Raw genomic sequence first — 27,340 nt, 5'->3', positions numbered from 1 at the left:
CCCCCCGCGTTCCCCCCGCGCCCCGGCCCCCCGGGGCTGCCGCCGGCCGCGGGACACACGGCCCGGAGCGAACCCACGCCCAACCCCCTCCCGAGCGCTCCTCCAGCCCCGCCAGCGCCCGCCGCGCCGTACCTTGTAGAAGGTGATGGTGTCGAGCGGCACGGAGCCTTTGGTGTGCAGCGTGCTGCCGCCGGGCAGCACCAGGCCGAGCAGGCAGAGCAGCACCGAGCCGGCGGCGGCCGCCGCAGCCATGGCGGAGCGCGGAGGGAGCGGAGCTGCGGGGCCACGTGACGGCGCGACGGCCGCCGCCGGGGGCTCGCCCCGCCCCGCCGCCCGGGGCCACCGGGGGAGCGGCAGCGCTCGGGGGCGGGCGGGAGTCTCACGCCGTGCGGGGAAGGGGCAGCGCGCACAGGAGCCCCGCGACCCCGGGGACAGCACGCGGGGCCGCCGCTGGTGCCGGTGAAATAAGGACAACAGAGCGGCTGAAGGCAGCGAAAGGGGAGGAGGCAGGATCGGGCCATGCGGAGCAGCTGTGGGTGTACGTTTCTGTCCAGGTGGGCACTGCCGCAGCCCTCTCAAGCAGAGGTTTTTGTGCTGCCATGGGAGATCTCATGCACTGCCAGCCTGTACTTAGACTCAAGTGTGGACACAACGTGTCCTTATCATCAAAAGACTGGATGAAAAGCAAGCAAGCAATGCATAAAGAGCAGACTGACAGCTCATCAAGTAAAAACACTGACCCATCCACACTCCCTCCCCCCAGCAGACATCATTCTGCACTTAATCCCCAGATGGAAAACAATGAGCATTTCCCCCTCTTTTTCCACCTTTCCTCTTTGCAGGGTCTGCTTGTCCTGCACCAGCGTAATCTGGCTTCACCATGGGTTTTACAAAGACAGTGCAGATGAGCACTTGATCGCATCCAGACCAGCCAGGCAGAAAAATGAGGCAACAATACTGATTTGTAACGAAACTGACTTTTATATAAATTATAAACCCATCCAGTTTAAAGCAGTTCAGTTGCAGTTGTGTCACTTAAGTCTGTAGAAGGCTGAGGCGTACATATCTCCTACAGTCATAAATTAACAATAATCAAGGAAGAGGAAGTTCAGATAAGGCTGCAAATACAACAAAAAAAAATTCCCTAAGTTTACTAGACGTTAAAATAAAATCATGATTATCAAGGATTGCAAAATATAAATGCAAATTTTGAACAGTTAAAAAGTACAAAAATGATGGACAACACAAACAAGCATTGTACAGTTTGTCCTGTGTGTAGACAAAGCAGGGTAGGAGATTTCCAACCTTTATCTACATTAGACACTGATTTTAAGCTGAGAGGAGTTGAGGAAATCTGTAAAAGGATCGTGGCTCATGATCCCAGTAGTATAAAAGCAGTATTTTTTCAGTCTGTAAACAGTAGTCTTGGTAGCTTCTTCTAGGTATGTTTTTCAATTCATCACCCAAAGAAAATCCAAAACAAAAACAAACCCTAAGAGTGGAAAAAAGGGGAACAGCAGCAATGGGTTATAGCTTGAATTTCTTACCAGGTCCGTGTGGGACATATTCTGGAGGGGAAATGCTCTTTCGTAAGAAATATATAATATATTTAACTGTACACAATTTATAGGAGGAGAGAAATTCTCCCTCAACCAAGCCCCCAGTCAGTCAGTACGGAGTCATTTTTGTACAGTTTCCTCCTAGAGAAACTACAGCTTGGGAAGAGATGGCCTCTGCTTTTAGAAAACACCGGGTAATCCAAAAAGTTCTGTGTTTGACAAGGTTGTCATTCCCAGTGGCTGGAAGTGGAAAGAACAGCAGCTGGCACTGAGAACAGTCAGTATTCCCTGTGCTGGAAGTGAGCGAGCCATGGTTCCGTCCTGTCCCAGCCCCTGCCTCAGATGACACAAGTCCCCCCAGCAGTTTCAGTTCTGCTTTCAAAGGATGCAGGAAACTTTTTTTAAACCCAACTTCTGCTTTCAGGCACACAGGAGGATTTTAAACGCTTGGTTCTCTTAACCTGAAACCTCACTTGCGTTGTCACCATCACTTATTGATACGACTGAGTTCAACCTGGTGTAGCAGCAGCGGAAGGCAACTCCAGCCTGGATCAGCCCTGGACCGTCCCCTCTGTGTCAGCTTTGCTGGTGTTTGTGCAAAGCCCTCTGGAACCAGCACTGCTGTGGGGAGGGAGGGGACAGGGACAGCAGCACTGCCACTGTGTCCCCGTAGCTGAGAAGGGCAGTGCCCATTTCTGGCTCAGGGCTGCTCTGAACTGCACCACCTCAGCACTGGAGCTGTTTTCACTCACCCTACACATCTGACAGCATCACCTTCACTCACCAGCCTTGCTTTAATTTAAGGAGCATACCCTTCTTTCAAAAAAGGTATTTCTATACAACATTACAGTTCTGGGTTTTTTTTCTTTTTCTTTTTTTTTTTTTTTCCCCCAGTAAAAGTATTACTATAAAACAGACTTAACACATTTTGGTATTCCTCCAGCCCAGAGCACTTACCAGACATTGTGATTCAACCATCAGGACATCCTTTACAATTTGACAACCTGCAGACATTCTTCTTCTTTCCCTTTCAGGATGGGGTAAAGCAAAACTAAATCCAGCAAGAGCAGCTATGGGACTTTTTTTTTTTTTTTTTTAATACAGGGGATTTATTAAAAAAATACTCTCATCAACGTTCTAGCATTACTAACAAAACAGAGGAGATGACAAAGGCAGTCAGCTCTTTTCAAACTTTAAATCTAGACTCGGATACCTGCAGCTCTAAACCAGGAGATGAGGAATCTGTTGAGTCTGACCTGTCCCTTGTATTGCAGGTACACGAACTTTTTTTTTGCCTATCAACTTTAGGCTGCATTGCTCTTTGAACATGAAAAAACCCAGCAGAAATGCAGATTCTGTGGGAGCAGATGATATGGTCACACTTTCTAACAGAAAGCTTCATGAGCCAGTGCTTGGATAATCAAAGTTCAAACTGCAAAAAGCAAGCACACAGGTACAAAAAGGATCTCAGCCTCAGACCACAGCGGAAGCAAAAGTTACCTCTGCCAACTTAAAACCAAAGCCAATAGGATTTCATTTCTATTAAAATATTGAAGTCTTAAAGTTTCAGTAATCTAAATACACTTTTTTAAAAAGTCATTACATTGCTGTTTGACATTAAACTGACAGGATACCAGCGCAGTGTCACACTTCACTGCAGCCATTATATACAAGGTCTCTGGTTTTGTCTTTTTTTTTGCTGAAACACCCATTCCCATCTCTCTCTCTCTCTGAAGTCTGCTCCTCATCACATTTGCAGAAAACAACCCGTGTGCACAGACACCTCCTCCCTCCCACTCTCTCCTGGAGGAACCTGCCCCAGCTCTGGGCACAGATGATTCCTAGCCCACCACAGAGGCCTCACCTCTCCCTGATGGACCAACACATGGAATTCTGTCAGTAGGACCAGGTGGTTTGCAGACAAAACAGGCAGTTCCAAGCTGGGCTCAGTTCATCAGAAGCGGCTGAACGTGGATCTACAATTCCTGCATTTCTAAGGCAAGGACCATACAAAAATTATGAACACTGTATGGTGATGAAAATATCCTTGGAGATAGATGCTTTACACTGGATTGCTATTGCTGCTTCTAAAGACCATCTCCAGTTGGTTCTAGAGATCAAAAGGGAAGAAAGTGAATTTTCTCCTGCTGCAATATGCTTATGAACATGTATAAAAAGTGGTCAAACCCCGGGAAGGGTCCCTGCTTCTCATTTATGTACAATAATTTAAATCAGCTCAATACATCTGTAATACCTAAAAAAATTGTTTCATGATTTTAAGTCCTTCATGCATTATGAGGAAGTTCTGGATTAAAGTGATGGTAGAGTGGATGTTGCTTCTGTCTGGGACTCTGGTGTCACTCCCCTGTGGAGTCTGTCAGGGATGCATTGCTCAAATCTTTAGTTTTTTAATGGTATCGAGTCTCTTTTTCAGCAGCTCTCCAATTTCCTGAACTGAGTGATGGTAACTGCTCTGGACCTTCCCTTGCACAGTCTTTGTAAACTTTTTTTCTTCCTGCAAAGTATAAAAGAGAAATCACTCACTCCACAGCAATTGTTTAAACCTCCCCTTTAAACTTTCTCCAACATCTCAAACACCAAAAGGAAATTCCTGAGGACCACAGTGTTTGCACAGGGAATCTCTTACCTGTAAAAGCAGAGTGTCCTTGAAGGACAGCTCTTCAAGTTTTAGTGCAGTCAGAATGATTTCAAGCCCTTTGATATGATCTATTACATTGGAAGTTAATGTCTGGAGTTCAGTTACATAATCCAGGAAATGGGTAAATACAGGTGGCTATAAAAACAAACACAGATCTTTAATTTATAAACACACATTAATGTCCACTTTATGTAACTCACTTTGTAATGTCTATAATTCTCTTCTTCCCACCAGTGCTAAGCTATAATTTACCCACCCAGATAAACACTCCCAGCTGACAAGTTTACTGTGGAGCATTCCAGGCAGGAAGGTCAGTGACACTCTGAACTGTATTTCCCATTCAAAAGCTGTCACATGATGTCACATATGACATGTCACCACTTGATTTTAAACAGCCAAAATCAGCCCCAAGTAATCATTACCCCACATCAATCTCCACAAGTTTATGAAAACCAGTTCATGTTATCTATCCTGATTTTTCTTTCAGTATAAATAAGCTGTGATTAGGGGTGGGAGAAGAGAGAAAGAAATATTGTTTGTACCATTGCTACACTGCTTTCTTTTTTTTTCTTCTTCTTTTTTTGCAGGTTGGATTTAAAAGGTCGGAGGACACTGTCACAGTAACTCGATACCCACAGGGCAATGGAGATCGTCTGGAAAAAAGGTACAAGTATGTTCTAAGTTACATTTACAGGAGGCTTCTGAACTCATTTTAGTGTTCCTGGTAAAACTCAGCATGATTAAAATGTGCAACAAAATCCGTGTTCCCATGAGTGACTGAGATCAAACCTTCACTGTGTTTTAGTCCCAACATTTCTACCTCACAGTACTCCCAAATTTCTAGCTTCCAAAGGAAAAAAAAAAATACCTCAACAAAGAAGACTAAATTTTCTAGCAGGTTTGGATGAGTTTTCAAGGTGCCATCTCTGACTTCAATCAAATCACCTTTACATTTATTGAACAAGTCTGAAAAGTAAAAAGAAAAGCCTTGTTTAGGATGAAGTAGATCATCTTAAATGTGCATTTTCTGTACAACAGGTATCTGAGGGTAGCATGCAGAACTGTCAGGGCACTGACCATTGAGACAATGAGTCCTCTCCATCTCCTCTGGCTCATTACAAATATTTCCACATCCCTGATGAGCCCCCACTGACCCAAGCACCAGGAGAAGGAGCTGCCCAGGCTGTGAGATAAATGCACTGAAGGGCACAGCACGTTCTGAGCACGCAGCAGCTTCAGCATACAAGCCAAGGGCAATCCCAGCCTTGTTATGAAGCTCTCACAGGGTCTGCAGATGCATCACCACAGCCCATCCCTGCAGACACTCCACAGCCATCCTCAGACAGCCAGGAAGCTCTGCCTTAGTGCCTGCTCTTTGAAGTACCATTTACCTGTCAGTCGTTCTACTAAAGACTTGAAACTATTCCCTATTCTTTCCTGGATTTCTGCGGAATCTTCTGGAAAAAAGAAAGAAAAAAAAAAAAAAAAAAAAAGATAAGCTACAAACTTCTGTATTTTCTGCTTCCAGAACACCAAGAGGCATTTAAATGCAGTTTAGTGTCACTAGTCAAAAGTAAAGGCAACTGCTTTCAAAGAGAAGCCAGTATTACATCAACATATACTGTACAAAAATGAAGTCTTACATAAAACATTAAATGAAGGCACTGGCTCTCAGATAATTTAGCGTCAGACAGAAAATTAACACACAAGTAACAGTTTTGAGTCCACATCCTCCAACGCCCAGCAGTTTTCAGACTAAACAGAGACATGTGGCTCCCTCCCACCACACACCACAGCAATGTGGTCAAACCCCTGCCCCAAACACTTACCTAAGCCATTGGTATCTAGTTCATAAATATCACTAACAAGATAAAACAAGCTAGTCTGGCACTGACAGCTGCCATTGCTGAAGAAGCCAGCCATTCGGGTAGGAGGAGGGCCAAGGACAGGATACTAGGCAAGAAGCAAAGAAAAAGATAAGTGTTGCAGCTTTTCCTCATCCCACCCAGTGCCTGGCTCATCTCCCAGTCAGTCACACACCACAAACCCAGGGGCAGTTAAGGGCACTCTGCAGCCTGCACGATGCATTCATGGTCAACATTTGGGGAGAGCTTTTGTCTTACTGGTACCTGGATTTTTTGTTCTAGAAACTTCTTCCCTGAATCCACCGCTGCTTCCAGCTGCTGCAGCAGGGCTCGGATCGTGTCAATCTTGGATGAGACACCGTTCTCTGCAGTCTTTTCAGAGTTCTTTGGTTGGATGGTGTGACCAAGAGTTGGGAGTCCGCTCACCAGCCTCAAAGTTAAGGACCGGATTCGCAACCACAGGGTTTCCTCTTCCAGGGAGAGCTTCCGATGTTCCTCAGAAATGTCCCTAGAGAAAGGCACCAAAGCTCTTCAGGCAAATGCTCCAGGCACAAAAGCCTACCCAAAGCTCTCCAGTTCTGTATGAAGAGGAAGGAGTGGTCAGAAATTCAGAAAACTATTAATATCTAAAAGGGCAGTACTGCCAGAAGTGGTGGATGGTGCTTAAGTCAGCCAGCCCAGGGAACACTGAAATATGGGAATTACCCTGGAAGGAATTTCTTTGCTATGTGTGAGTTGAAGTTATTTCTACTCACCTGTCTTTTGGATCCCAGCTAAACAGGACTGTCAGGTCTCTGTTGTCTCGCAGATCTTTCCATGGAATGTCATCCTCCTCTGGGCTCAGACTCATGGACTTTATACTTTCTTCTAAACTGGTCGATCTGTAGGTAAGAACAAGCAGCACTCAATCAAACATCTGATCACTGCAAAGGGAAAACAACTCACTAACAGACCATGTTGTGTGCACTGCTCAGCTCTTCCCTGTGCCACGAATGTGACACACATGGCACTGACAAGGATGTGAAGGGACAGCAAATCAGAATCACAGAATGCTTAAAGTTTAAAAGTCCTTTAAGATCACCAGGTCCAACCACCAAGGCAGCACCACCACCATGGTCACCAATAAACCACATCCTCAGTGCCCTCCCACATGTTTTCTGAACACTTCCAGGCATGGTGACTCCACTGCTTCCCTGGGCAGCCCGTTCCAATGCTTGACAACACCTTCCATGAAGGAATTATTTTAAACCTCCTCGGTGCAACCTGAGACCATTAAAAGCAGAGTGAAGCTTTAGGGGCAGAGCTTCAACTCCCAGGTCTCTGCAGGTGCAACTCCCCAAGGTCCCTCTTGGCCTGTGCTCTGCCCATTCCCAGTTTTCCCCTGCAGGAGCTGTACTCACATATTTGCTTCAAGTAAGAGGTCCAACAACATCCGCTCGGTGCGAACCTGTGCGAAGTGAAGGGAGGAGTTCAGCCTGTTCCTAAACGCGATGAATTCCGGGATCTTCTCGAACGCCCCGTACTTGTAGGCTTGGATGATGTATTCTGAGGTCTGGAACACAACACACACCAGCCCTCATTAGTGACTTCCCAAATTAGGAATAACCAACAAGATCACTGCCAAGAAACTGCATTTCTGTGGTTTTTATGAGCCCAGAGGTGCAGGACATGGCAGATCTTCAATCCCTGGGAGAAGTTTGCACTTCTGCTTCTCCAAGTCAACCCAGCAGTTTTGCTACTTTAAATTGGGAATGCCCAGATGCTCCATGGGCAGTGAAGTTTAACAACCAAACCAACACTAAATGTTGTCACCACAATGAAAAATACTTCACAGAGATGCTTCTGGAAGACTTTTTTTTCCTTCCTTTTCCTTTTAGATGCATGACTGAAACCATTCAATCATCATTTCATGGTGAGAAATACTTCCAGGCAAAAGAAATATATCCCAGATTTTCTGGAACTGACTTGGATGTGCATCACATATCACCACAACATAGATTAAAAAAAAAAAAAAATTACTCACACAATTTTTGTTTCTCTTTTTTATTAAAGTTTTGAATATAGCATCACACAGTGTGTACATAGCACAACACAAACACCAAAGGAAACTCTCAGGGTCGATGGGATATTTTGCTTTCCCTCTGATGAAATGCAGCAATACAAGGCAGGCAGCCAATATTTCACTTCAGTCCAAGCAATCTCCAAAAAGAGATTTTTATGATGAAGGAGCCCCAAATAAGCAGTATTTTAGTGAAAATGTCTATCTGTAAACACAGAGTGAACTATTTCTGCTCCCAGCCATGAGGAATGGCTGAGTTTTTACATCAGAATTAGTCCACAACTGAGAAATTCTGGCAAATCAAGTATTTTCTTCTGAACAAAGTTATGAACTGCACTAAAGATGAGAGGCACCAAAAAAGGCCTCCACTTAACTGAATTCTGTATGGTCCTAACAGACTCAACCTGTCTGGAAGGCTCTGAGAGACCAGAAGGCAACACTCACAGAACCAAACCACCTTTCCTTTCCCTCCAAACCAAGAAAAGTCCTCTAAGGAGTTGTCTTTATTCTTTTTTTTTTCCCCTACGTAATTTGGTTATTTGCACCAAATGAAAAAAATATGCCAAATATTCAACAACATACCCTCTGATCAACAGCCTTGCAGAAGTGACTGTCAGGGCTATGGGCTCTAATTCAACTGCATCCACGTGGTTTTAAAATCCCCCCAGGACACGGTGGAGTGGTTTGCCTGCAGTATCTGGAGAGATTAAAGATGGATGGACACAAGAAAATTAGAGAGATTACTGGTGATTCTGCATAGCTGAAGGAGGACTATCTCGAGGAGGATAAAACTGCCTTTTTAGTTTTGGCCAAATATAGCAATGCTGCCTTCTCTCTCCTCCCTGTCCTTGGCATCGTCTCCCAGAGCAGGAATAGTGGCAGGATTGCACAGCATCCCACATGGCTGTTACTCATGGGACCACTCTGACACAGGATTCACGTCAGGCTGTGAAGTTCAGCAAGTCAGGAGAATGGATTTATCCAAAGCAAGGAGCCTGATTCAGGAGCTCTATTTTTATGCCAGACCACTTGGTTTACATCCCACACTTCCTGCTCCAGGCAGAGTCCCACACACAGCTCTGTGCTGTGACATTCCAGCTATCTCAGCATCGACCTAGGGAGGAGCAGGCAGCACCAGAAATCTGTAAAAAGGGAACTTTTAAAGGATAATCCTCCTTTAACACAGCAGATATGGTTACAAGGCTTGAGTGGGAGCTGCCTCATGAAGGGGCAACCCCAGCAGAACCGCAGCAGTCAGAAACTGGGAGCAGATCCTGACCTTGTGACATGTTTTATGGCAAGGAATCCTTCTTCATCCCCACGCCTGTCATACCACCATCCTCAGGGAACAGCACCCTGAACTGAGCCTTCGCCTCCTGCAATTCCCGGTTGCAAGAACTGCTTTAGAGGCATTTCCCAACAAAAGGATCTTAAGGAGACAACCACTGGAAGTGTCCAGAACACAGGAGAGATTTGGCTACCTGAGAGCAACAACAGCTCATGGTCCTTTGGCTGCAACACTGTCTCCAAGACGTGAGGGGGCTCCAGAATCTCATCCTCATCTTGTCACATGAGGAATTCTGTCCTCCTGCTGCACCACTTCTGCCCCTCTTGAAATTCCAGTATTTTAAGGTGTAGGAGCAAGGCAACATCTTTTTGGGATTTCTGGAACACGAGTTGTGTTTTCCTGCCAACAGCACCTGGAATGCAGCCATCACCATCCATGTACAGATACTGAGCCACCGGAGACATCCAACTCTTCTCTGCCACAAGCACCTTCATTCATGCCACAGAGAATAACCTGCTCCCAAGGGAACCACACCTCAATTGCTGCACATTGTTTTCCATGGAAAGATGATTTCTTGACGCTTTACAGCACAGCATTCCCAAGGAGAGGAATCACATCCAGAAGTTTTTTCAGTTAACTTCTCCACCTGGCGCCCAGCAGTCGTGGGTTTCATTCAGACAGTTGGTTCCAGGGATGTTTTTCATTAACATCCACCAAAGGAATTTTAAATGAGACTGAAAAGTTACACCTCAGTTAAAAAAAAAAAAAAAAAAAAAAGCTGTCTGGATCCAGGGCTTCACTCCCAGGAATCCAAAGCCTCTTAGCAAGCAGAAAAAAAAAGAGCAACTGAGGGATGCAGAGCAGAGCGAGCTCCCATCCCATTGTACAATCCACGTGCATCCCTCAGGAAAACCTGTGTGTCAGACACAGCTCACAGAACTCAGCATGTACTCTCCAGGCACAGGGAAATGGCAATGGGAATCCTGTACACAGGAATCACCTGGGCTGCCAACAGAGCAAGGCTGCTACTTCTGAGTGATTTCTGTGTGAGCATCTTTACTACTCAGTACAGATAATTCCCGTGGTTTTTATCTATTGCTGGCATAGTGGGAAAGCAAATTGTGTGACTGCAGAGCCTCGGGAGCCAACTTAGCCAGTGACTGACTGGCAGATTTACAACTGGATTGCACCTTTGTTTCTTAGAAAATCAAAATAATCTTCTTCACCTACCTCTCAACAGTGCCCAAGGTGTAAAATTTAAATACACAGGATATAGTCTCACTCCTCAGAATGGGATGGTCCCTTTAATGTGAAGTGCACCCCCCACCATCCACTAAAACACACAGCTCCAGTGATTGTAACATAAAGGACTCATCATGTGCCATCCCCATCCTGACCCACCATCCCTGGCTGCTCTAGAACTTTCCAAAATGCCAGATTTATGACACCAGCACTTATTTCCACATGACATTCCACTTCAATTATTGCACAAAATCACAAGCATTAATTTAAAAGCAATCCTACCTGTTTTACGAGGAGCATTAAAACTGGCTTTAATAGAAAGGAAGCTGAAGCAAAACCTCAGGTAATAAACAGTCACAAACTTGTAGTAGAAAATGGAGGTTGAAGCAACCTTTTATTACAAAGCAGCACCTACCACTGCTCTTTGTTATGTTTTAAACCACAACATTTCCCCAAGCCTTGCACAGGGCTTCTCTAAGACACTTTGCTGTGTTACAAAGTTATGGGGGGAGTTTCTTTCAACTTACATCTTTCTGGTTGGAGTGGAAAAACCTGAGTGCAAAGTTGCAGGATTGGGAAGCAGCAGCGTAGTGGCCCAGGGAGCCGGCGTAGCGCGTCAGGAGATAACTGCAACAAACAGCACGAGGCAAACGTCAGCCACTGCCCTGGCAAACAGCTGCACAGGAGCCATCTGGGCATTTAACAGCATTAACAGCACTCATGGGCAAGTTCAGGCTTTCAGTGGAATGAATTCTCCGTTTTTTAAAAGCAGTATGTGAGGGCTTAGAGTTCTGTCTTCACCTCAAGTGTGCAAGAGCTGCTCAGTGAGATACCCCCAAACACACCAGCCAAGGGCTTTTGGTGTGTTGGCTTTTGCTGGTGCTCCCAGGCTTTGCTGAGCAACAACCCAAGCTGGAACACCAAGCTCTGCCTGGCAGCCAGCCAGCCATTCCACCAATTTCCTTCAGATTAATTAATACTCTAAAAAAATCCAACACACATCAAAACCACATGGGGAAGCTACCCTACAAAAAAGGGGAGCATGCAGTGGATGTGCCTCCCAAAATCCCAGAACACTTCACACAACAGTGCACGAAAATGTGACAATCTGCTGAAATGTGGATGCTGCAGCTGTCAGGATGGGCGGCAGCAGGACTGATTATTCTCAGTATGTACCACCCACCCGATGGTGTCGTGCTGGATGTGCTTGGCGTCGAGGCTGGAGTAGAGCTCCGAGACGGGCTCGAAGGCGCCGAGCCGGCAGTAGATCCGGATGAGCAGCAGCTTAAACTGAGCATTGGAGGGACTGTGAGACAGCCCTTCCTCCAGGAGAGTCAGGCACTGCCACACGGCTGCCTCTTCACCTGGTGACAGACACAACACAGGCAGGTGTGAGCAGGGACAGGCGCCGAGCGCCCCCGGCACAATTCCCTTCCCCATGTTACACAATGCTCAGAGCGCTGCCTGGGATTTCAGTGTGCAGATGGTCCAATGTAACACCTGCTCCAGCACTCCAGCTGCTCCCTGAGGGAATGATGGGGGAATAATCCGTCCCAGGGAATATCTAGCTCACATCTGCACAGAGCACACTGCAAGCAAAGTGACCTTCCCTGATGAATCCTGGACTGTTTGGGAATTCCAGCTTGCACACTGCAAAAGAGCCAGGAATTCAAGAGCCAACATCCACCTTCCTGCCAGGAACCTGACCATGGATTTACTCAGGTTAAAGACCGAATCTTCCTTGGGAATGACAAGGGTGTAACAGGTAACTACAAGGAAGGGCAGGAATATACACGTGGATGTCCCACACTGGACACTGGCATTAAGAGACTTAACACAAGGAGCAGGGGTGGAGCCGAGGCAAATTTAATTCAGGGAACAGGTCCCAGCAAGTCTAGAAACAAGGAATCCAAAAGGCAAAGTATATCAGAAGAGAAAGAAACACTCTCAAAACACTTCTGATATCAGAAAGGAGCTGTCAGCAGAACTCATGCAAAGGGAGAGAAAAAAGGAATTAATCGGAAAAATTAAATCTGTTTAGAGGTCAGTGAGATTCAGATCGGACACCAGCTGATCAGAGGGACTCCTGAAATACCTCATATTGCAAAAAACAACCCAGAAAGCTCCAGGCCTAACAAGCCACACCAGGCACTCACTGGCCACAGGGACACAGTCTGCCTTTCGCAACCTCCCGCAGAGGTGTTAAGCAAGGCACAGTTTTGGGAACGTACCTTCCAGCCACAGATCAAGCAGCAGGTGAACTGCAAGCAGGCAGTAATAATCTGAAAACTGCAATTCAGTTTTCAAACAAGATTTCCCTAAAAAGACAAAAAAACAGTTACCCCTTGAATTAGTAACAGTGCTGCCAGCTGATCTCACAGTCAGGGTTATTGAGTGGCACCACGATCAGAGACAGCACCACAGTTTCATTTATAAACTCAGAATTGTCTTAAAATCTAAACAACTGTACACACCACTGAGTGGCCTTTGGGGCACTTCAAACACTGACATCTGCTGAAAGAAGAACTGACTCCCACAGCTGCAAGATTTACAAAATAACTCCTGACCATCAATGTGTCCTATGCACACCAGTGAGAAAACCTGGCTTTGCTTAAAAGCACAGGCAATTCTGCAAAGTACAAACAGACCATCTGAACTACCCAGGAAAGCCTCATTTAAGATACACACCTGAAAAGAAAAAAATTAAAAGGAACCACAATTCAGGGAAGGTGAAGGGTAGAATCAGAAAGGACAAAGCCAAGTTTTACCAGCATTACAGATTTTCCTCACCGAACTCCAGCCCGTGGCGGTACCGCAGCATCAGCTCCCGCACCACCGCCAGCTTCTGCTTCTTCTCCATGGCGTGGTAGATCCCCAGGAGCCTGGAGAGCTGCACCACACACAGGTGCTGCTGCAGGGCCTTGATGTCACCAGGCAGAGCCACCTCGTTCTCGGCCGCCGCCGCCAGCGGGATCACGTCCAGCAGCTGCCGGATGAACTGCACGAGAAACACCAAAGCAAAGGCTGCAGGGCTGCACCAATGGGAAGCAGCATTTCCTCCCTCCAATCAAGCCAAAAAAGCAAGGTGGAAATATCGATGTTGATGTCACACTGAATCAGTGGTTCAAGAGCAGCCTTTGAGATTTTTTTTTTTTGAGTTGCACTCAATAGGTTTTACTAAGTTTCATCAAACAGATGGAGGGAAGAAAAATCAGAGGCAGGTTTCCAATTCATTCACACTGCCAGGGAGTTCAAGCACCTGTTAACATTCATGGTAATAAGAGGCATTAAAGTAATTAGTTACTGACAGGCTTCACAGCACACTTGTAGGCAATGGTGGCTTTGCAGTGTTACATTTTCCCTCAGCTCTGAAGTAAAGTGCAGTACTCAGTGAGGTCATCAACTCTGATTAATGACTTCTTTTTGGAATTAAGCTGTAAGAAAAGCAGCTTCTCATTGTTTAGTTTTAATGGGAGACAGAAGACTCCTCACAACACACAGGGCTGGGCAGCAGCTTCTTGCTCTAAAATCCAACAGTTAAATTTGAGTTAAAGCCAATGAATTCAGCTTTACTACACTTGGTATTGACATGTAAGAACTGCATCAAATGCAAGCCTGAGGCAAAAAGCTCAACAGCCAGAGAGGAGCAGCACCAAGCACAACACACACCAATTCCAGTTTTCCCAAAGAATTTGATGAGTGCTGTGTTGACAGATCTTTTCAGTTTGAAACTCTGCCAAGCTGAGCAAGGTCAACCACATCACTGGCTCTACTCTCCAATTCACACCTCTAGGAAGTCAAGGTTGGTGTCATGACCATTATTTCTGGACTATTTCACATGTCTGTGGCCCAGCAAGATCACCACAATCTCAGCTACTGAAGTGGAACTCTCATTTCAAAACTCATCAGCACTTCAGCACCACGAAACCTCCTCAGCTCCTCGTGTCCTTGACCAAGTTAAACTGCTGCAGATGCTGCTTCAGGGACAGCCAGAAAACTTTCCAATACATCAGTTTGACACTATATATATTCCAGAAGACAATCAGTAAATCAGCACCAGTTTTAAGGGCAGACAAAGTTTTAGAGTCAGAGTCATGGTTTTACGAGCACTGTGACAAAACTGTAGTCTAAGCTATTATTAAACATAGTTTTTTCACCCCTAGTTTAGAATTTGTTTCCTGGAAAGTTAGGATGGAAGCTGTTTAGTACTTCAGGGCTCCCTTGCAACGGAATCACCATTTCCAGGACTAGGATTTCAGGATCCTGCTGGCCACATTTCTTGCCAGTGGGCTAAAAACACACCTTTAAACATAAAACATCAGCAACACCCCTCTGTGCCAGAGCCACCAGTCCCATGACCAGTGGGGCTGTGGGAAGAGCTTGCATTAGGAGTCAAAAAATATTTTAATAAACCAAGAGAACCTCTCCACCTACACTTTGTTTACCAACATTTTATCCCCAGGCTCTGGCTGATCCCAGATTCCCTGCCTTCCCCAGCGCTGAGCCCTGGACACAATGGCTCAGACAAACACTGGGGTGAGTGACAGAATTCCCAGCTGCTGAAGTCACTCTGGGCTGCTCATGACTCTGCACAAATGAGCTTTTCAGTTCCAGAGAGCTGTTCAGAAAGAGGTTCTGGAAAAAACTGCCACAGGTGCTTCCACGACCCCCGGAGTGGGGTCAGCATGTCCCTTCTTTGGCACTGCCAGAGCCAAGCAAAACATCTGTGACACCTTCCCTCCATGAAATGAGGGGGCAGCTTTTTCCCATTAAACAGATAACTTTGAGCTCAAAGCACCCTGCCACCTTGAAAAATGGAAATAAAAATGCCAAAGGAATACAAGATCAGAGACTTTGCAGGATCAAACTTAGCTTTAACCATCCAGTAAAAATCCTCTGAATGAAACTTCTCAAGTGTTCAGATGTTCATGATATTTTCTACAGCATAAAGAGTTCCTGAATTTCAAACAGAAATTAAAAAATTGGTGTTTCCAGTCTTTTAATATGATCCACAGGTATTTCATGATAAAGGGACCAGAGTGCAAACCACCACTGCAATTCCTGCCAGCACTTCTTCATATTCCTTACCTTTGTGTATTGGCTGGGTGGAAGGAGATCCACAAACACTTTGAGATCAGTAAAACAGCAGGGCTTGTCCCCAAATTTTTTGAAGTATTGGAACATTAGTTCCTCTGGATCACCTAGGAAAACGGCCAGGTCACCTTTTTAACATGCTCCAGTACAAGTGGAATCTGTAAAATCACTATGAGAAATCTTTGTTCATGCCTTTCCCCCCTCACCCCCTTCAAGATTACAGAGCAATTTAGAAAACAGAGAGCTGCACTACTGCAGATTTTAACAGAGGCTCAATGTCTCTGGTAACCAAGGACACATTAAAAAAAGCCCAAGAGCTTCATTCAAGCTCCTTTAGCAGATAAGAGCTCAGCAATCCAAGCAGGCACACGCAGCCTCCGCTTATCTCACCACGGCTTCTTTTGGGATGGAAAAACAAAAGGAATTAGGAAATAGCACAGATGTTGCTCTAATCACATCCCTTTCACTGATTCCCTAAATGCCATTTTGTAATGCAGGTTTTTAAAAAGCAAAACCCAGCACTGCTGCCATAAAAACTTAAATCAAAACCCACCCAGAGATTCCAGCGTCAACAGCAAGACTTTCCACCAGGAACACAATGTCAGTGACTGGATGCTCCTAGACCCCAGAGGTCATTTTGAAAACTTCCCTGCTGGCGGTTCCAAGCCCTGGAGCAGTCTGGAAATACCTGCCTTTTCTCAAAGCTCACCTTCCAATGCTTTTAACATTCTTTACATACAGAACAGCAGGTATTTTTTCCTAATGAACACTGTATTTAACTCAGCGATTCAGCAGAAAGTTTGTTCCAAGTTTGTGCTCTCTCCCCCTCTCTCCAAGGGACGAACAGCCCCACTCCTCACCAGGCAGGGGCTCTTACCCAGTTTGTACTCATCGTTGCAGCCTCTGTGCCGCAGGCGCCTGATCAGCTCCAGTTTGGCCAAATACGGTCCCCGGAGCGGCCGGGAGCTCTTGGACTCCTCCGTTATCCTCTCCTCGATGAAGTTCACAGCCTGCTCGATGGAGCAGTGCACCTCTCCTTCCAGAGAACTGCAAGCACACAGACAAAAGGTTCTTGGAGAGTTCCCACTGATAACACACGCTCAGCACGCTCCCAGGAGAGGGAAATGATGGATTCTCCAACTCAATCGCCACAGAAAACATGAGCTGGAAGAGTTCTATAACGAACAAACTGCTTCCATAAGCTATTCCCAGCCTCCACATAAAAGCATGGAAAACACACAAAAAAGCAGGGAAAACACATCATTTGGGCTCTGACATCAAGAAGTCACTCTAATATTGAATATATGAATCCAAACAATTTGCTGTAGCACAAAGGGAAAAGAAATCCACAGCAAAACTCTCAACTTACTGCTCTTCCTCTGCTGGAGGCGTCCAGGATTCATCAATGAGTTGAAACACTGAATCAAAGTACGTTATATAAAACTGCCAATCATCTGAGCTGAAACAAAAATCAGGCACAGGACAAAATTTAGGGAATTGCCAAAACAATTAACAGTTAAAAACTTCATTTCTTGCCAAAGCTAATTAAGGAATAGCACAAAATCATATCACAGAAAAATCCCAACTGTAATCATAAAAATGTTTCCCCTTGAAAAGGTCTCAAATCTTAGGAGCACCCTCATCCTGAATTTCTGGAAACATATTAAGCAAAACCATTTCAATTCAAAACTGAGGCAAGCTACAAACTCTCCTCCTAAAATTCACATTCCAGTCAGAGCTCAGCAACATCCCCACAAAACGTGAAGGCAGAAGTTTCTCTCCTGCATTTAACTTATGTCCAAGATGAGAGCACAGCTAAATTCAAAAGCAAACACCACATCTTCTCCTGACAGTTCTGAGACAGATTTGATCACACTGGAATGTTCTGTCTCCTGATGCATCTGTTCCAAGCATTACACGCATTCCCCGTGATAAAGTCTGGCCAAGTGGGAGAAATTTAGATGTAGAGAATTAAACATAAATCATGGACAGGATGGGAACTGCAAAGTCAGAGCTGGACAATCAGCACAGAATTTAGAAATAAGGAGGTAAACAACTTTTTATTGCATTAATGTGTTGCTAAATTCTGCCTGAAAAAGCAGCAGCTCCAGTCCTGACCCTGACTCTCCCTGTGACTGTCACCATGTCTGGCTTTGGAGTGCAATCTCTGGAAAAGCCTCCTGATAGCCTCCTATTTTAACCACAAAAGCCACCAAAACAAGGCCATTCCCAACCAAGCAGCGATTTTGCTCCATGTTTTCAGCAGGACTGCAGGAATCCCCTCTCACTTTTTGAGCAGCAGCCTCCTGGCCAGCGCGTTGCACTCGGGCCACCTGTGCAGCTTCTTGTACATGGCCATGCACTTGTTCTCCCGGCTCTGCAGCTCACTCGTCAGCTTCTCTGCAGCAAAAAACACAGAAAGCTCAGCTCATCCCTGCATTTCTTCCCTACTCCTTGCATAAACCTTCTTATTCCAGCCCAGCACCAAAGCACCAAGTGTAACACAGCAGCAGGGAGGCCCTCAGAGGATAGAAAGATTTCCTATGGAAGCCTTCATATCCCAATTGCAAGTGCATTTTAATCTTCAGTTAAACTCCTCTAAAATGCAGATATTGAAGACTTTTCGTTTTTGAAGATAGCAGCTACAACCAAGAACATGATCCCAATTTGCCACTGCAAAGCTCAGCACTGAATAGTGTTTAAACACCATAAACAAGTGGATAAAACCAGGTTGCACAAACACCTCCAGAGTTTACACTGAGGTTAAAATTGGTGCTAAGTCAGGCTTCCTAAAATACATATATTTTTGAAGCAGTGCACAAGTCTGAAGCAAAGGGGAACTGCTGTATTGTCCACACAACTCTGATTTATTAAAGAATCAATTACCTCCAAGTTTTCCCCTCACAACATCTAAGGCTTCCTTGTACTTCTCCAAACGTTCCAGGATCATGTAGTACAGTTCCACCTTAAAAGAAACATTACACTGCAATGAAACTTGCCAGGAAAATCATACCCAGGTGTGCCAAAAAAGCAAATAGGGGATACCAGGCCTGCAAAGCTATCTTTAGTATCCCAAAGGGTGCAACACTCAAATTTAGGTCTTTTTTTCCATTCTTAGTTTTCAGGTTTTTCTTGGGGCCTCCCAGAGAGCAAAGCACTTCATCAGTCAAATCAAACACCAAAAAACTGCCTCAGCCACAGCATTCTAAGGCCCTCCTAAGCCCTGCTTTTGGTTTTCCTTCTGTCTCCTACATTCACATTCAATTCCAGAACATTGTTGATTATTTTAAGTTTTCCAAGGCAATCGAGTTCCCTTAACAGTGCATTCCTCGTCTCAACAAAGTTCAAACCAAGCCTTACTTCAGCCTCAGCTTCAATCTTATCCTCTTTCACCATTTTTTCCACCATTCTCTCAGCAAGTGGCAAAAACATCGTCTTGGAGAGGTTTTCATCCTGTGCTGAGATAGACTGAGGAAGAGAGGGATTATTGTAACAGCTCAGCAACTTTCTGTGACGTCCCACCCACTGCTCTTTTCACTTTGGAAGAGGAAAAAAAAATCAACCCAGGTGCTCCAATCGCCCCCAGCCACCTGTTTGGAGCTGCCATCTGTGACCTGAGAGTGCAACTGCTCTGGGAAAAGGCAGCAATAAAATCAGAGCTACACAGAAAAGCTCATTTTTGATCAGATCAACCAGAGCCCTGCATGTCTGAGCACACAAACCTTGTGGTAAAAACATGCAGCCAGAACACTTTTGTGTTTTACACAGCACAGGATTTTAGAGAATATGATTAAAACCCTCCAAGCTTATTTTTGTTTGATTTTGTGTCTGATCAGTGCCCAAATGTGCTGCCTCAACCAGAATCAGCACAGCTGATCTGTGCCTATTCCTGCAGACTTGCTGCTAATTCCAGAGCTCTCATTTATTCCTTCCAAGAGCTTTTATAACCTCGTTAGTGAGGAACAATTCTGACTGAGAAACTGCAGAGAGCTGAAGATTTATTCATTATGTCCCTGCCAAAACGACAGGTGGGTATTAGTGCAGATGAGAGAATAATTTAAGCTGTATAAAGGTGGAAAGGCAGCACTTAAACTGGACTATAAAAACACCTCAGCCTTTCTTTTGGACCACAACAAAAATGCTACTTAAGGAGGGCTCAGTCCTTCTCCCAACACCAGAAACAGCTCAAACCCACATTTTACCCAAAATCATCTCTAATATTTTCCCTCAGAATGTTTCTGCACCGTCACTGCCACTGCAGCAACAGTCAAACCCAACACTGTACACACCTGCATGATCAGGCTCATCACGGACCAAAAATAATAGGGATTTTTGGGAACAATCTTATAAAGTGCCATTCCAGCCTGAAAAACAGAAGACACAAGTTTCATCATTCCTGAAATAGAATGGTTTCCAAGATCTCATGATGGACAACATGGGATTAGCACATGGGAGGACTTCTCCCCAGCCGTGAGCTCTTCCCTCCTGACACACATCCCTAAGGAAAAGGGAGGCTGGAAATGTTTCCAAGGGTTTTGTGTAGGTCTGACAAGGAGCAGCAGTGAGCACTGATTGCCTACACAGATGACAGCTTTAACTGGAAGTGGTAACTCCAGGAGGAAGCAGATCTTTTCTTTAGGAATGAGGGGATACCTCCAGTGCTGAAGGACACACCAAACCCACGCCTGCCTCGAGGAACCAACCACCCTTCAACACTCACTTCACACACACTCAGACCCCAAATTTGGGGTTACCTCCACGTGCAAAGCAGGGGGAGAAAAGGTCGAGCAGAAAACTTGGTTGAATCCAAGCAGAGCCAAAGAATTCATGATTTTCCCTCACACATTAACAGCTATTCCCACATTTCCCTCACAGTGCCTGTACTTAAAAGGACAACAGTTTTACCCCTACAAAATCTGTAATTAATTTTAAGAACTTACATAATAGTCTACACCACCACAGCTGGACTTTTGTGCCAATTCCCTGACTGCAGCTGGCATTTTCCAGGATTTTCAGCTGGAATACTCCAGAGCACAGGACACTGGGGTTTCTTTTCATTCCCTAATCAGTCCCCATCCACACTCTCTTTGCATCTCTAAATCCAAAAGCACAGGCCAACATCACCCTCTGACAATGGGATATTGATAATATGATTTGATTCAACTGATACTGAAAGTGATAATTTAACGAGATCCACATTTTTATGTCACTTCAGACACACAAAAGGTCACATAAATGTTAATTATTGTTATCCGTGGCATTTTTTCGTGATTGTGATCAGTCACATCTGAAGTTTGGGTTGTAACATGAACTTTGTCATTTCAGGTACACCAATAACTCCTTTTAGTTATTTAAGCCAAACCTGTGCAAAAATTCAAGTCACAGCAGGAACAAGAGGGAGTTTAGCATTTATTTCTTGGCTCTCTGTGCCTTTTTACACAGAAGAGTGAGCACACAGGCCTTGAAAATCATCTTCCATTTATAGGCATTCTCCAGGCACCTCATTTGGAAGGGATCAAAACAAACCCAACCAGTGTGACACTGTGCTGCCAACTGAGAGGGGGGTATCTCAAGTGCTTTTTAGTTTTATTTCACTGAATGTCATCAATACAAGTTGTATTTTAGATGCTCAAGTAAGAGCGCGGGGAGGATTTATCTTTCTAAAGTTAACAGAGAACTAAGGAGGGAATCAGGTGTGAAAACATGGATCAGAAGCTCTTCCTAGATGTGTCTATTCCAGAATTCCTTTGCAATACATTGTCAATACAAAACCACAGACCAGTAAAAGGCCCAGCTTTCAGGAAAACTTTTGTCTTCAGACAACCCACCCCCTAAAATATGAGGTTTAAGCCTCTTTCTAAAAACCAACCAAGAGTTTAACTTCTGCATTAAGCCAGCTCAGCTTTTTTTGGAAGATTACTCATAACAAGTAAATGAGAGTAAGAGAGAGAGAAAAACACACTCTAAACCATCCAGAACACAAATTGTTGGTCATACCTGTTGCATCTTCTTGTATTCTCCAACCCTGGCATAGGCCATGAAGAGGTGGGAGTGATACTCTTCACTGTTGGGGACCTTCTTCACAGCTGCCTCATAAAGTTTAGTCACCAGCTCGGCTAAACCAAAACCAGATGCTGGAGTTAAGACCAACTTGGGAATATTTTAAAGCACAGCTCCCTAAAGACCACCAGGGATGCTCTGAACAGCAACTCCTTGCACTCATCGGCCCCAGAAATGCTGCTCTGGCCCCCAAGCACTACAAACATCAGGCAAAGGAGAAAAGTGCTTTAAAAACTCCAAACAAACCTCAAAATAGACTTAAATCAAAACAGAGTTCAACAGCAGCAACTGAACTGTTCAGAAGAATTTTAAGTCTATTTTTAAAGTAAGTTTGTCTATTTTTGAGCATTAAACTGAATGAAGGTTTCTCTTGCTGGCAGAATGACTGCTCCACGTGAATTATGTATCAAAACAAACACTTTCAGAGCCTAAGAGCAAATTAATTATTCTTATCACAGGTTTATTTATATTAATCACACCCTGCTATTTCCCAATTGCCTATATCAGTACTCTAAACAATTATTTCACACTATACTTTTTAATAGCAGGTCTACCATGACAAAATACTTCTGATAGTACAATATGCAAAACTTTCTCACATTTTCATCCTTCCACATTTTTTTTCTTACACAAACAATTGTAGCTCAGAGCAGTGACAGAAAACCAAATGTAATTTGTCTTTCACACAGTTTATACACCCCTGACACAGAGATATAAAACATCTAATTACAATTTTCTTGCAGGACCAAAAGTGGAAGTGCCTCACACCCACCAGTTCCTGAGTTACAAACCTAAAAGTTACAAAGCTCAGCTTAAATTTGTTAACAGTCACAGAGAGGCTCTTGTGATTCACAGGGGTTTATGCTGAAGTCAAAAATACACAAAAAAATTTGGTATTACTCAACAAATGATGCTTTAACTCCACAAACACACAAAGACATAAACTGGGACAAAGTAAGCACTGCTCTTTTGCAGATTGATGCAAACACCCTTTTCAGGAGCTGTTTCACCCTTGATCATTTTTCCAGCAGTTCAACAATAAATATTGGTGGTACCACCCACCAAACTCCACAATAAACACTGGTACCACCACACCACACTCCCCAGGAAGCTGCCAGAAACAACAACTCTTCAAGCTGCAGAAAAGCAGGATAGAAGGTCTGGCATCTTTCAGAAAAGCACAGGAAACTTTACTCCAACACTGACATTTAGTATTTTGAAAATACAAATCACTGTGAGGAACCTGACAAAGCTGATGTGGTCAAACTGGGAGGTCAGGATTTCCCTCCTGTTTTTCACCATTTTCCTGAGGCCTGAACCCCTTGACTACATCACACCCTGTGGGATTTGTCAGCTGTCACTCTACTGACAACAAATTCCAGTCATTTCCTTTACAAAAGTGAACTCCCAGGCTGCTGGATCATTATCAACACGCTTCATTTAGGACCTGCTACACAATCGTGTTCATGAGAAGCCTGAACGAGGGTTTTTTAGCTTTATGAAGATCACTAGAGCCTTACAGGCACTACAACAGGCATCACTTCAATTCCAGGTCTCCTAACAGTCTCTCACATACACAAATCCCGGATTTTGCACATTTCCCACCAAACTGTGGGGCACAAACCTTCTGGAAGAACACAAAGAGAGATTTTTTGGGAGAGGAACAAACTCACGTCTGTGCATTTCCCGGTAGAGAATGGTCAGTGCTTGCAAGGAGTTATCATCTGTGGGTTCAAGTGCTGCTACTTCTTGTGCCAGGGCATAGGCTTCATCCTGCTTGCCAGTCCTCTGCAAGCCAATGGCCTTCAGCACCTGTGGACACAACACAGGCAGCTCTCAGAGACACAGTTTGCAACTGGAAACCCTCTCCCTCCTGATGGGAACAGCCCAAACACCTCATTCCCTCTGCAGAATTCCAGGTTTTATTAAGCTTCTAATCCTCGTGGCTGGAGAGGAAAACTCCCAAATGCAACAGCATCAAAGAAGGGCTCTGAGTCCTTAATAAATGTTGAGGTTGCCCTGAGGCATCACCACATGGTTTTCTCTACCCAGAGGCTGCAAACTGACCTGTCCTGCCAATTTTCCTTAATTTTCTTTCACTAACTGGCCAGAGGGAAGTGACATAAATGAGATTCAGGTCAATGACACTCGCTGCAGCTTGGGGAAGTTTTCAAAATGTAGAAGTGGTGTGAAGTGCAGAGGGAAACCCCCAGGGAAATGAGAAAAGCAGAAAGAGAGTCACACATTTGGGAAAGAGAGGAAGAGAACCCCTTTGCCTCAACAGGGGCACAGCAAAGAGGATGGTGAACCAGCACAAGAGCAAATGCCTCCAAAATCATGGAATCCTGGAATGCTTTGGGTTGGAAGGGACCTTAAAATCATCCAGTTCCACTCCCTGCTACGGGCAGGGTCACCTTCCATAAATCACGCTGCTCCAACCTGGCCTTGAACAATCCTAGGGATAGGGCATCCACAGCTTTTCTGGGACACCTGTTCACCTTATTACATTTTCCTCAGGCTATTCCTCCCAAGGAAATGTTTTGATCCAAACTCCTACAGATGAGTATCCCAACCCCACGGCTCCAAGAGGCATTTTTAAGGCCCAGCCCACGTGCCAAGGTCACCTGGAGTGGTGCTGACAATCAGCTCAGGTGGCACCAACACTCCAATCCCTACCAGGGGGTCTGTACAAGTTTTCAGGCAAACAAGATACAGCTGAGCTGGAACAGAGACATTCCAGAGGGCTCAGAAATCACTGTGGAAGTTCCCAGAGAAAGGGACAGCAGAACATCCCGAGCCTCAGGCAGAACAAGCTCGGTGCCTCCCAGTCCCACTCACCTTGGCACAGTGAAGGTCCTTGTGCTTTTTCAGCAGTTTATCTGCTTGCTGGATTGCCATTTTATTATTGCCATTATCGAGATAATCTGCAGAGGAAGAGCACACACAAAATCACACCAGAACACCCAAGGCCATTCTGGAAAGCCACCTCCAATTTTACCATGGAGCATCTGCTGTCACACCAGCAGCACAAACCACATTTTCCCTGTGCAGTTCCTCCTAAGCCAAACATTCAGGAAACGTGTCATTTCAGGGATGAAGGATTCATCTCGTTGTACTGGTTTTAGTCATTCAAACAAGCTTTTGTAATTACTCCATACAGATCATTACAGCAACAAAAGAGACACATAATAGAGAGGATTCTGCAGCAACAGCTCTTTGCTGGCAATGCAGCTCCAGTGCTTCAGCAGGAAAAGTAGAAATTCATTTGGTGTGTCTTTGGGAGACTTTCAATGACTTTTAACAGGCAGGAGGTTAGAAACCAAACACTCACACTCCAGCAAAGTGGGAAATACTTGTCCACAGCATCCAAACCTCAGGCAGAGCAAACCTGTCACCTTGGAGTATCACTACTCTTCTACCAGACTGGTTTTGAAGACACAACTGTGAAATATCAATATTTCCTAGGGGGATATCCCACTATCGGCTGCAGAAAACCCATCTCCAGACCATTTTCTCCTTTTTTAGCTCGGAATTACAATTTTCAGATTGATCTTCATGTTATTATACAATGACAAGCAAGCAGTTTTAGACCAGGACATAACCCCCACATGCTCCCCTTCCCTCAAAAATTCCTCCTTCCTCACCAAACCCAGCTTTGCTGCCCCTCACGTGCCCAGGGAAGGGGCTGCTCACATTGCTCTGGCCTCTCTCCTGCCAGCTAATTGAAATTACATCACACACCTTTTCCTCATCAAAACCGTCCTTCCCATTTTGAGCCAGTACTCTTTTACTGAGAGGTGAGCCTTGGCAATTCTCGGCACAAATTGTGCATCTATTCTGATTTACAGATTTACATTCAACAGCTTCTATGTTTGCTCCCGTGGCCAGGTGGATGGTGTATATTTAAAGCACAGCTAATTGGGCTCCTGAGCCCATCCACAGCAAACCTCTCAGGAGGCAGTCTCTCCACACTCACCAAAATAAACACTGCTGCCTGAAATCCAGTTTGAAGCCACAAGACACTGTCTTCACTGGGTATTTTAACTTAGGAAAAGCTCTGTGTCACCTTTAACATTAAAACTTTGGGGGATTTCTCAGTGAAGAGGTTTCAAAGGTGTGGAACAGCACATCAGAGGCTTCTTGATTTAAGGCTCTGTCACCCAGTTTAGTGACACACAAATTATCCCCCACGCCGAGCTGCCTGTCTGGGATTAACAGCTGTGCCAAGAACATCTCAGCTTTGGGTGTCCCAAAGTAAATCAAATAACCCTCAAACCTCCCTAAACCACAGCAGAATGAAGAGATTGTATTTTCCTAACAAGTCAGGTTGTTGGAAGTCAAAGCAGCTTCCAAAGGAAATGAAGCTAAAGGAAAATAAACTTCAGCCTACGTTAGTCTGTAGGTGGGGATGTTCAAAGGCTGGAAATGCAACACCTGAACCTTCAGGTGAAGGGAGAACAAGTCAAGATCAAAGATAACCAGAGCTGTCGAGGAATCCTGGGGAACCACGGCACAAACCCAAGCACACTCCGAAATCCAGAGCCAGACCTTGGACCTCATACTGCAGCTCCCCAGCTGATGATGTGGGGAAGTTGTGTGTTTATCACACACTTTATTTTGGGTTCTGCAGCACCACAGCCTGAGTTCAAACCTTGCACTGCAGATAATCCTTCCCAGAACGAGCAGAAAGGAATTCTAAAGCTCTCCCCCAAAATGAACACGGCGAGATCCTCAACATCATCTACTTCAAAATCAGCCGAATTTACCCAGATTTTTCTATTAATACAATTTCTTACACAGGTTATGACAAAAATAACTGCACATCAATGAAACCGCCAATCACAGAAGGGGTGGAAAACTAAGGAAAAAACCTTAAAACCGTTACATAAAGACAAACTGCAATGAACTTGAACACTTTTAATCGAACAAAAGCATCTTCCTCCCTTTTCTTGGAACCCATCACGGACTCAGCCTGTACTGCACCATCCCTCTGCCCCAGTAAAGGACATCCCAAAGCACGTCCAGCCCCCAAACCAGGGCAGCGTCTGTAGGGAGAGGTTTTTATCCGTGCTGAAAAAGTTAAGAACGTTTTCCTCAATCTCTATCAAATCTTCAGTTTTAGGGACGAAACGATACCGTAGCCCCGGGAAGTGTTTTCCTTTTCTTTCTCCCCTATTTGCATAGAGCCAACCTTTGCCTACAACCTCTGAAGCAACCCCAACAGCACAGAACACCCTCGGAAATACCCGGGGACACCACAACACCGGACAATTCCTAAAGGCACCGTCTCCTTCCACTTCTCTCCTGCCTCCCAATTAATTCCCCCAACAGCGTCACCGCTCCGTGCCACAACATCCAACACAACTCCGGGGCATCCGCGGCTGCTCCTTCAGGGATTAATCCACTCCCGGCTCCTCCGCAGCAGCGCAAAAAGCGCCGGCCGGGGTTACCTCGGCTGCGAGCGGCGCCGGCGGGCCACCAAGCGGGAGCCAGCACAGAAGCGGAAGGAGACGG

The 27,340-nt window shown here is 45.1% G+C and overlaps 2 protein-coding genes across 4 annotated transcripts in view; both read right to left on the bottom strand.

The window, feature by feature from the left end:
• ERP29 (endoplasmic reticulum protein 29) overlaps window positions 1-287 on the bottom strand; it is a 5,010-nt gene extending 4,723 nt beyond the window's left edge. The window contains exon 1 of the mRNA XM_042035047.1: window positions 133-287. Coding sequence (XP_041890981.1) covers window positions 133-252 — 120 coding nt within the window. The 5' untranslated portion in view covers window positions 253-287. The remainder of the gene's footprint in view (window positions 1-132) is intronic.
• A 671-nt stretch (window positions 288-958) lies between these two features.
• NAA25 (N-alpha-acetyltransferase 25, NatB auxiliary subunit) overlaps window positions 959-27,340 on the bottom strand; it is a 26,938-nt gene continuing 556 nt past the window's right edge. Inside the window, exons 2-24 of one of the 3 annotated variants that reach the window (XM_042035038.1) lie at window positions 24,665-24,750; window positions 23,500-23,638; window positions 21,764-21,882; window positions 20,056-20,130; window positions 19,127-19,234; window positions 18,653-18,731; window positions 18,055-18,166; window positions 17,136-17,225; window positions 16,644-16,813; window positions 15,761-15,873; window positions 13,463-13,670; window positions 12,904-12,990; window positions 11,856-12,036; window positions 11,200-11,299; window positions 7,484-7,635; window positions 6,839-6,964; window positions 6,348-6,591; window positions 6,048-6,171; window positions 5,610-5,675; window positions 5,087-5,184; window positions 4,761-4,871; window positions 4,207-4,353; window positions 959-4,074 (exon numbers count right to left, since the gene is read on the bottom strand). In XM_042035038.1, the coding sequence (XP_041890972.1) occupies window positions 3,952-4,074; window positions 4,207-4,353; window positions 4,761-4,871; window positions 5,087-5,184; window positions 5,610-5,675; window positions 6,048-6,171; window positions 6,348-6,591; window positions 6,839-6,964; window positions 7,484-7,635; window positions 11,200-11,299; window positions 11,856-12,036; window positions 12,904-12,990; window positions 13,463-13,670; window positions 15,761-15,873; window positions 16,644-16,813; window positions 17,136-17,225; window positions 18,055-18,166; window positions 18,653-18,731; window positions 19,127-19,234; window positions 20,056-20,130; window positions 21,764-21,882; window positions 23,500-23,638; window positions 24,665-24,750 (2,858 nt within the window). In that variant the 3' untranslated portion in view covers window positions 959-3,951. The remainder of the gene's footprint in view (window positions 4,075-4,206; window positions 4,354-4,760; window positions 4,872-5,086; window positions 5,185-5,609; window positions 5,676-6,047; window positions 6,172-6,347; window positions 6,592-6,838; window positions 6,965-7,483; window positions 7,636-11,199; window positions 11,300-11,855; window positions 12,037-12,903; window positions 12,991-13,462; window positions 13,671-15,760; window positions 15,874-16,643; window positions 16,814-17,135; window positions 17,226-18,054; window positions 18,167-18,652; window positions 18,732-19,126; window positions 19,235-20,055; window positions 20,131-21,763; window positions 21,883-23,499; window positions 23,639-24,664; window positions 24,751-27,340) is intronic. The other 2 variants (XM_042035040.1, XM_042035041.1) reach the window with 2 other exon arrangements.

This window comes from Corvus kubaryi, unplaced genomic scaffold, assembly GCF_017639235.1.
Source record: "Corvus kubaryi isolate FWS band 111438036 unplaced genomic scaffold, C.kubaryi_AGA036_p1.0 37382, whole genome shotgun sequence".
Classification (NCBI taxonomy): Eukaryota; Metazoa; Chordata; class Aves; order Passeriformes; family Corvidae; genus Corvus; species Corvus kubaryi.
Note: the sequence above shows the minus strand (reverse complement) of the source record. Positions and strands in the feature narration are given on the sequence as shown.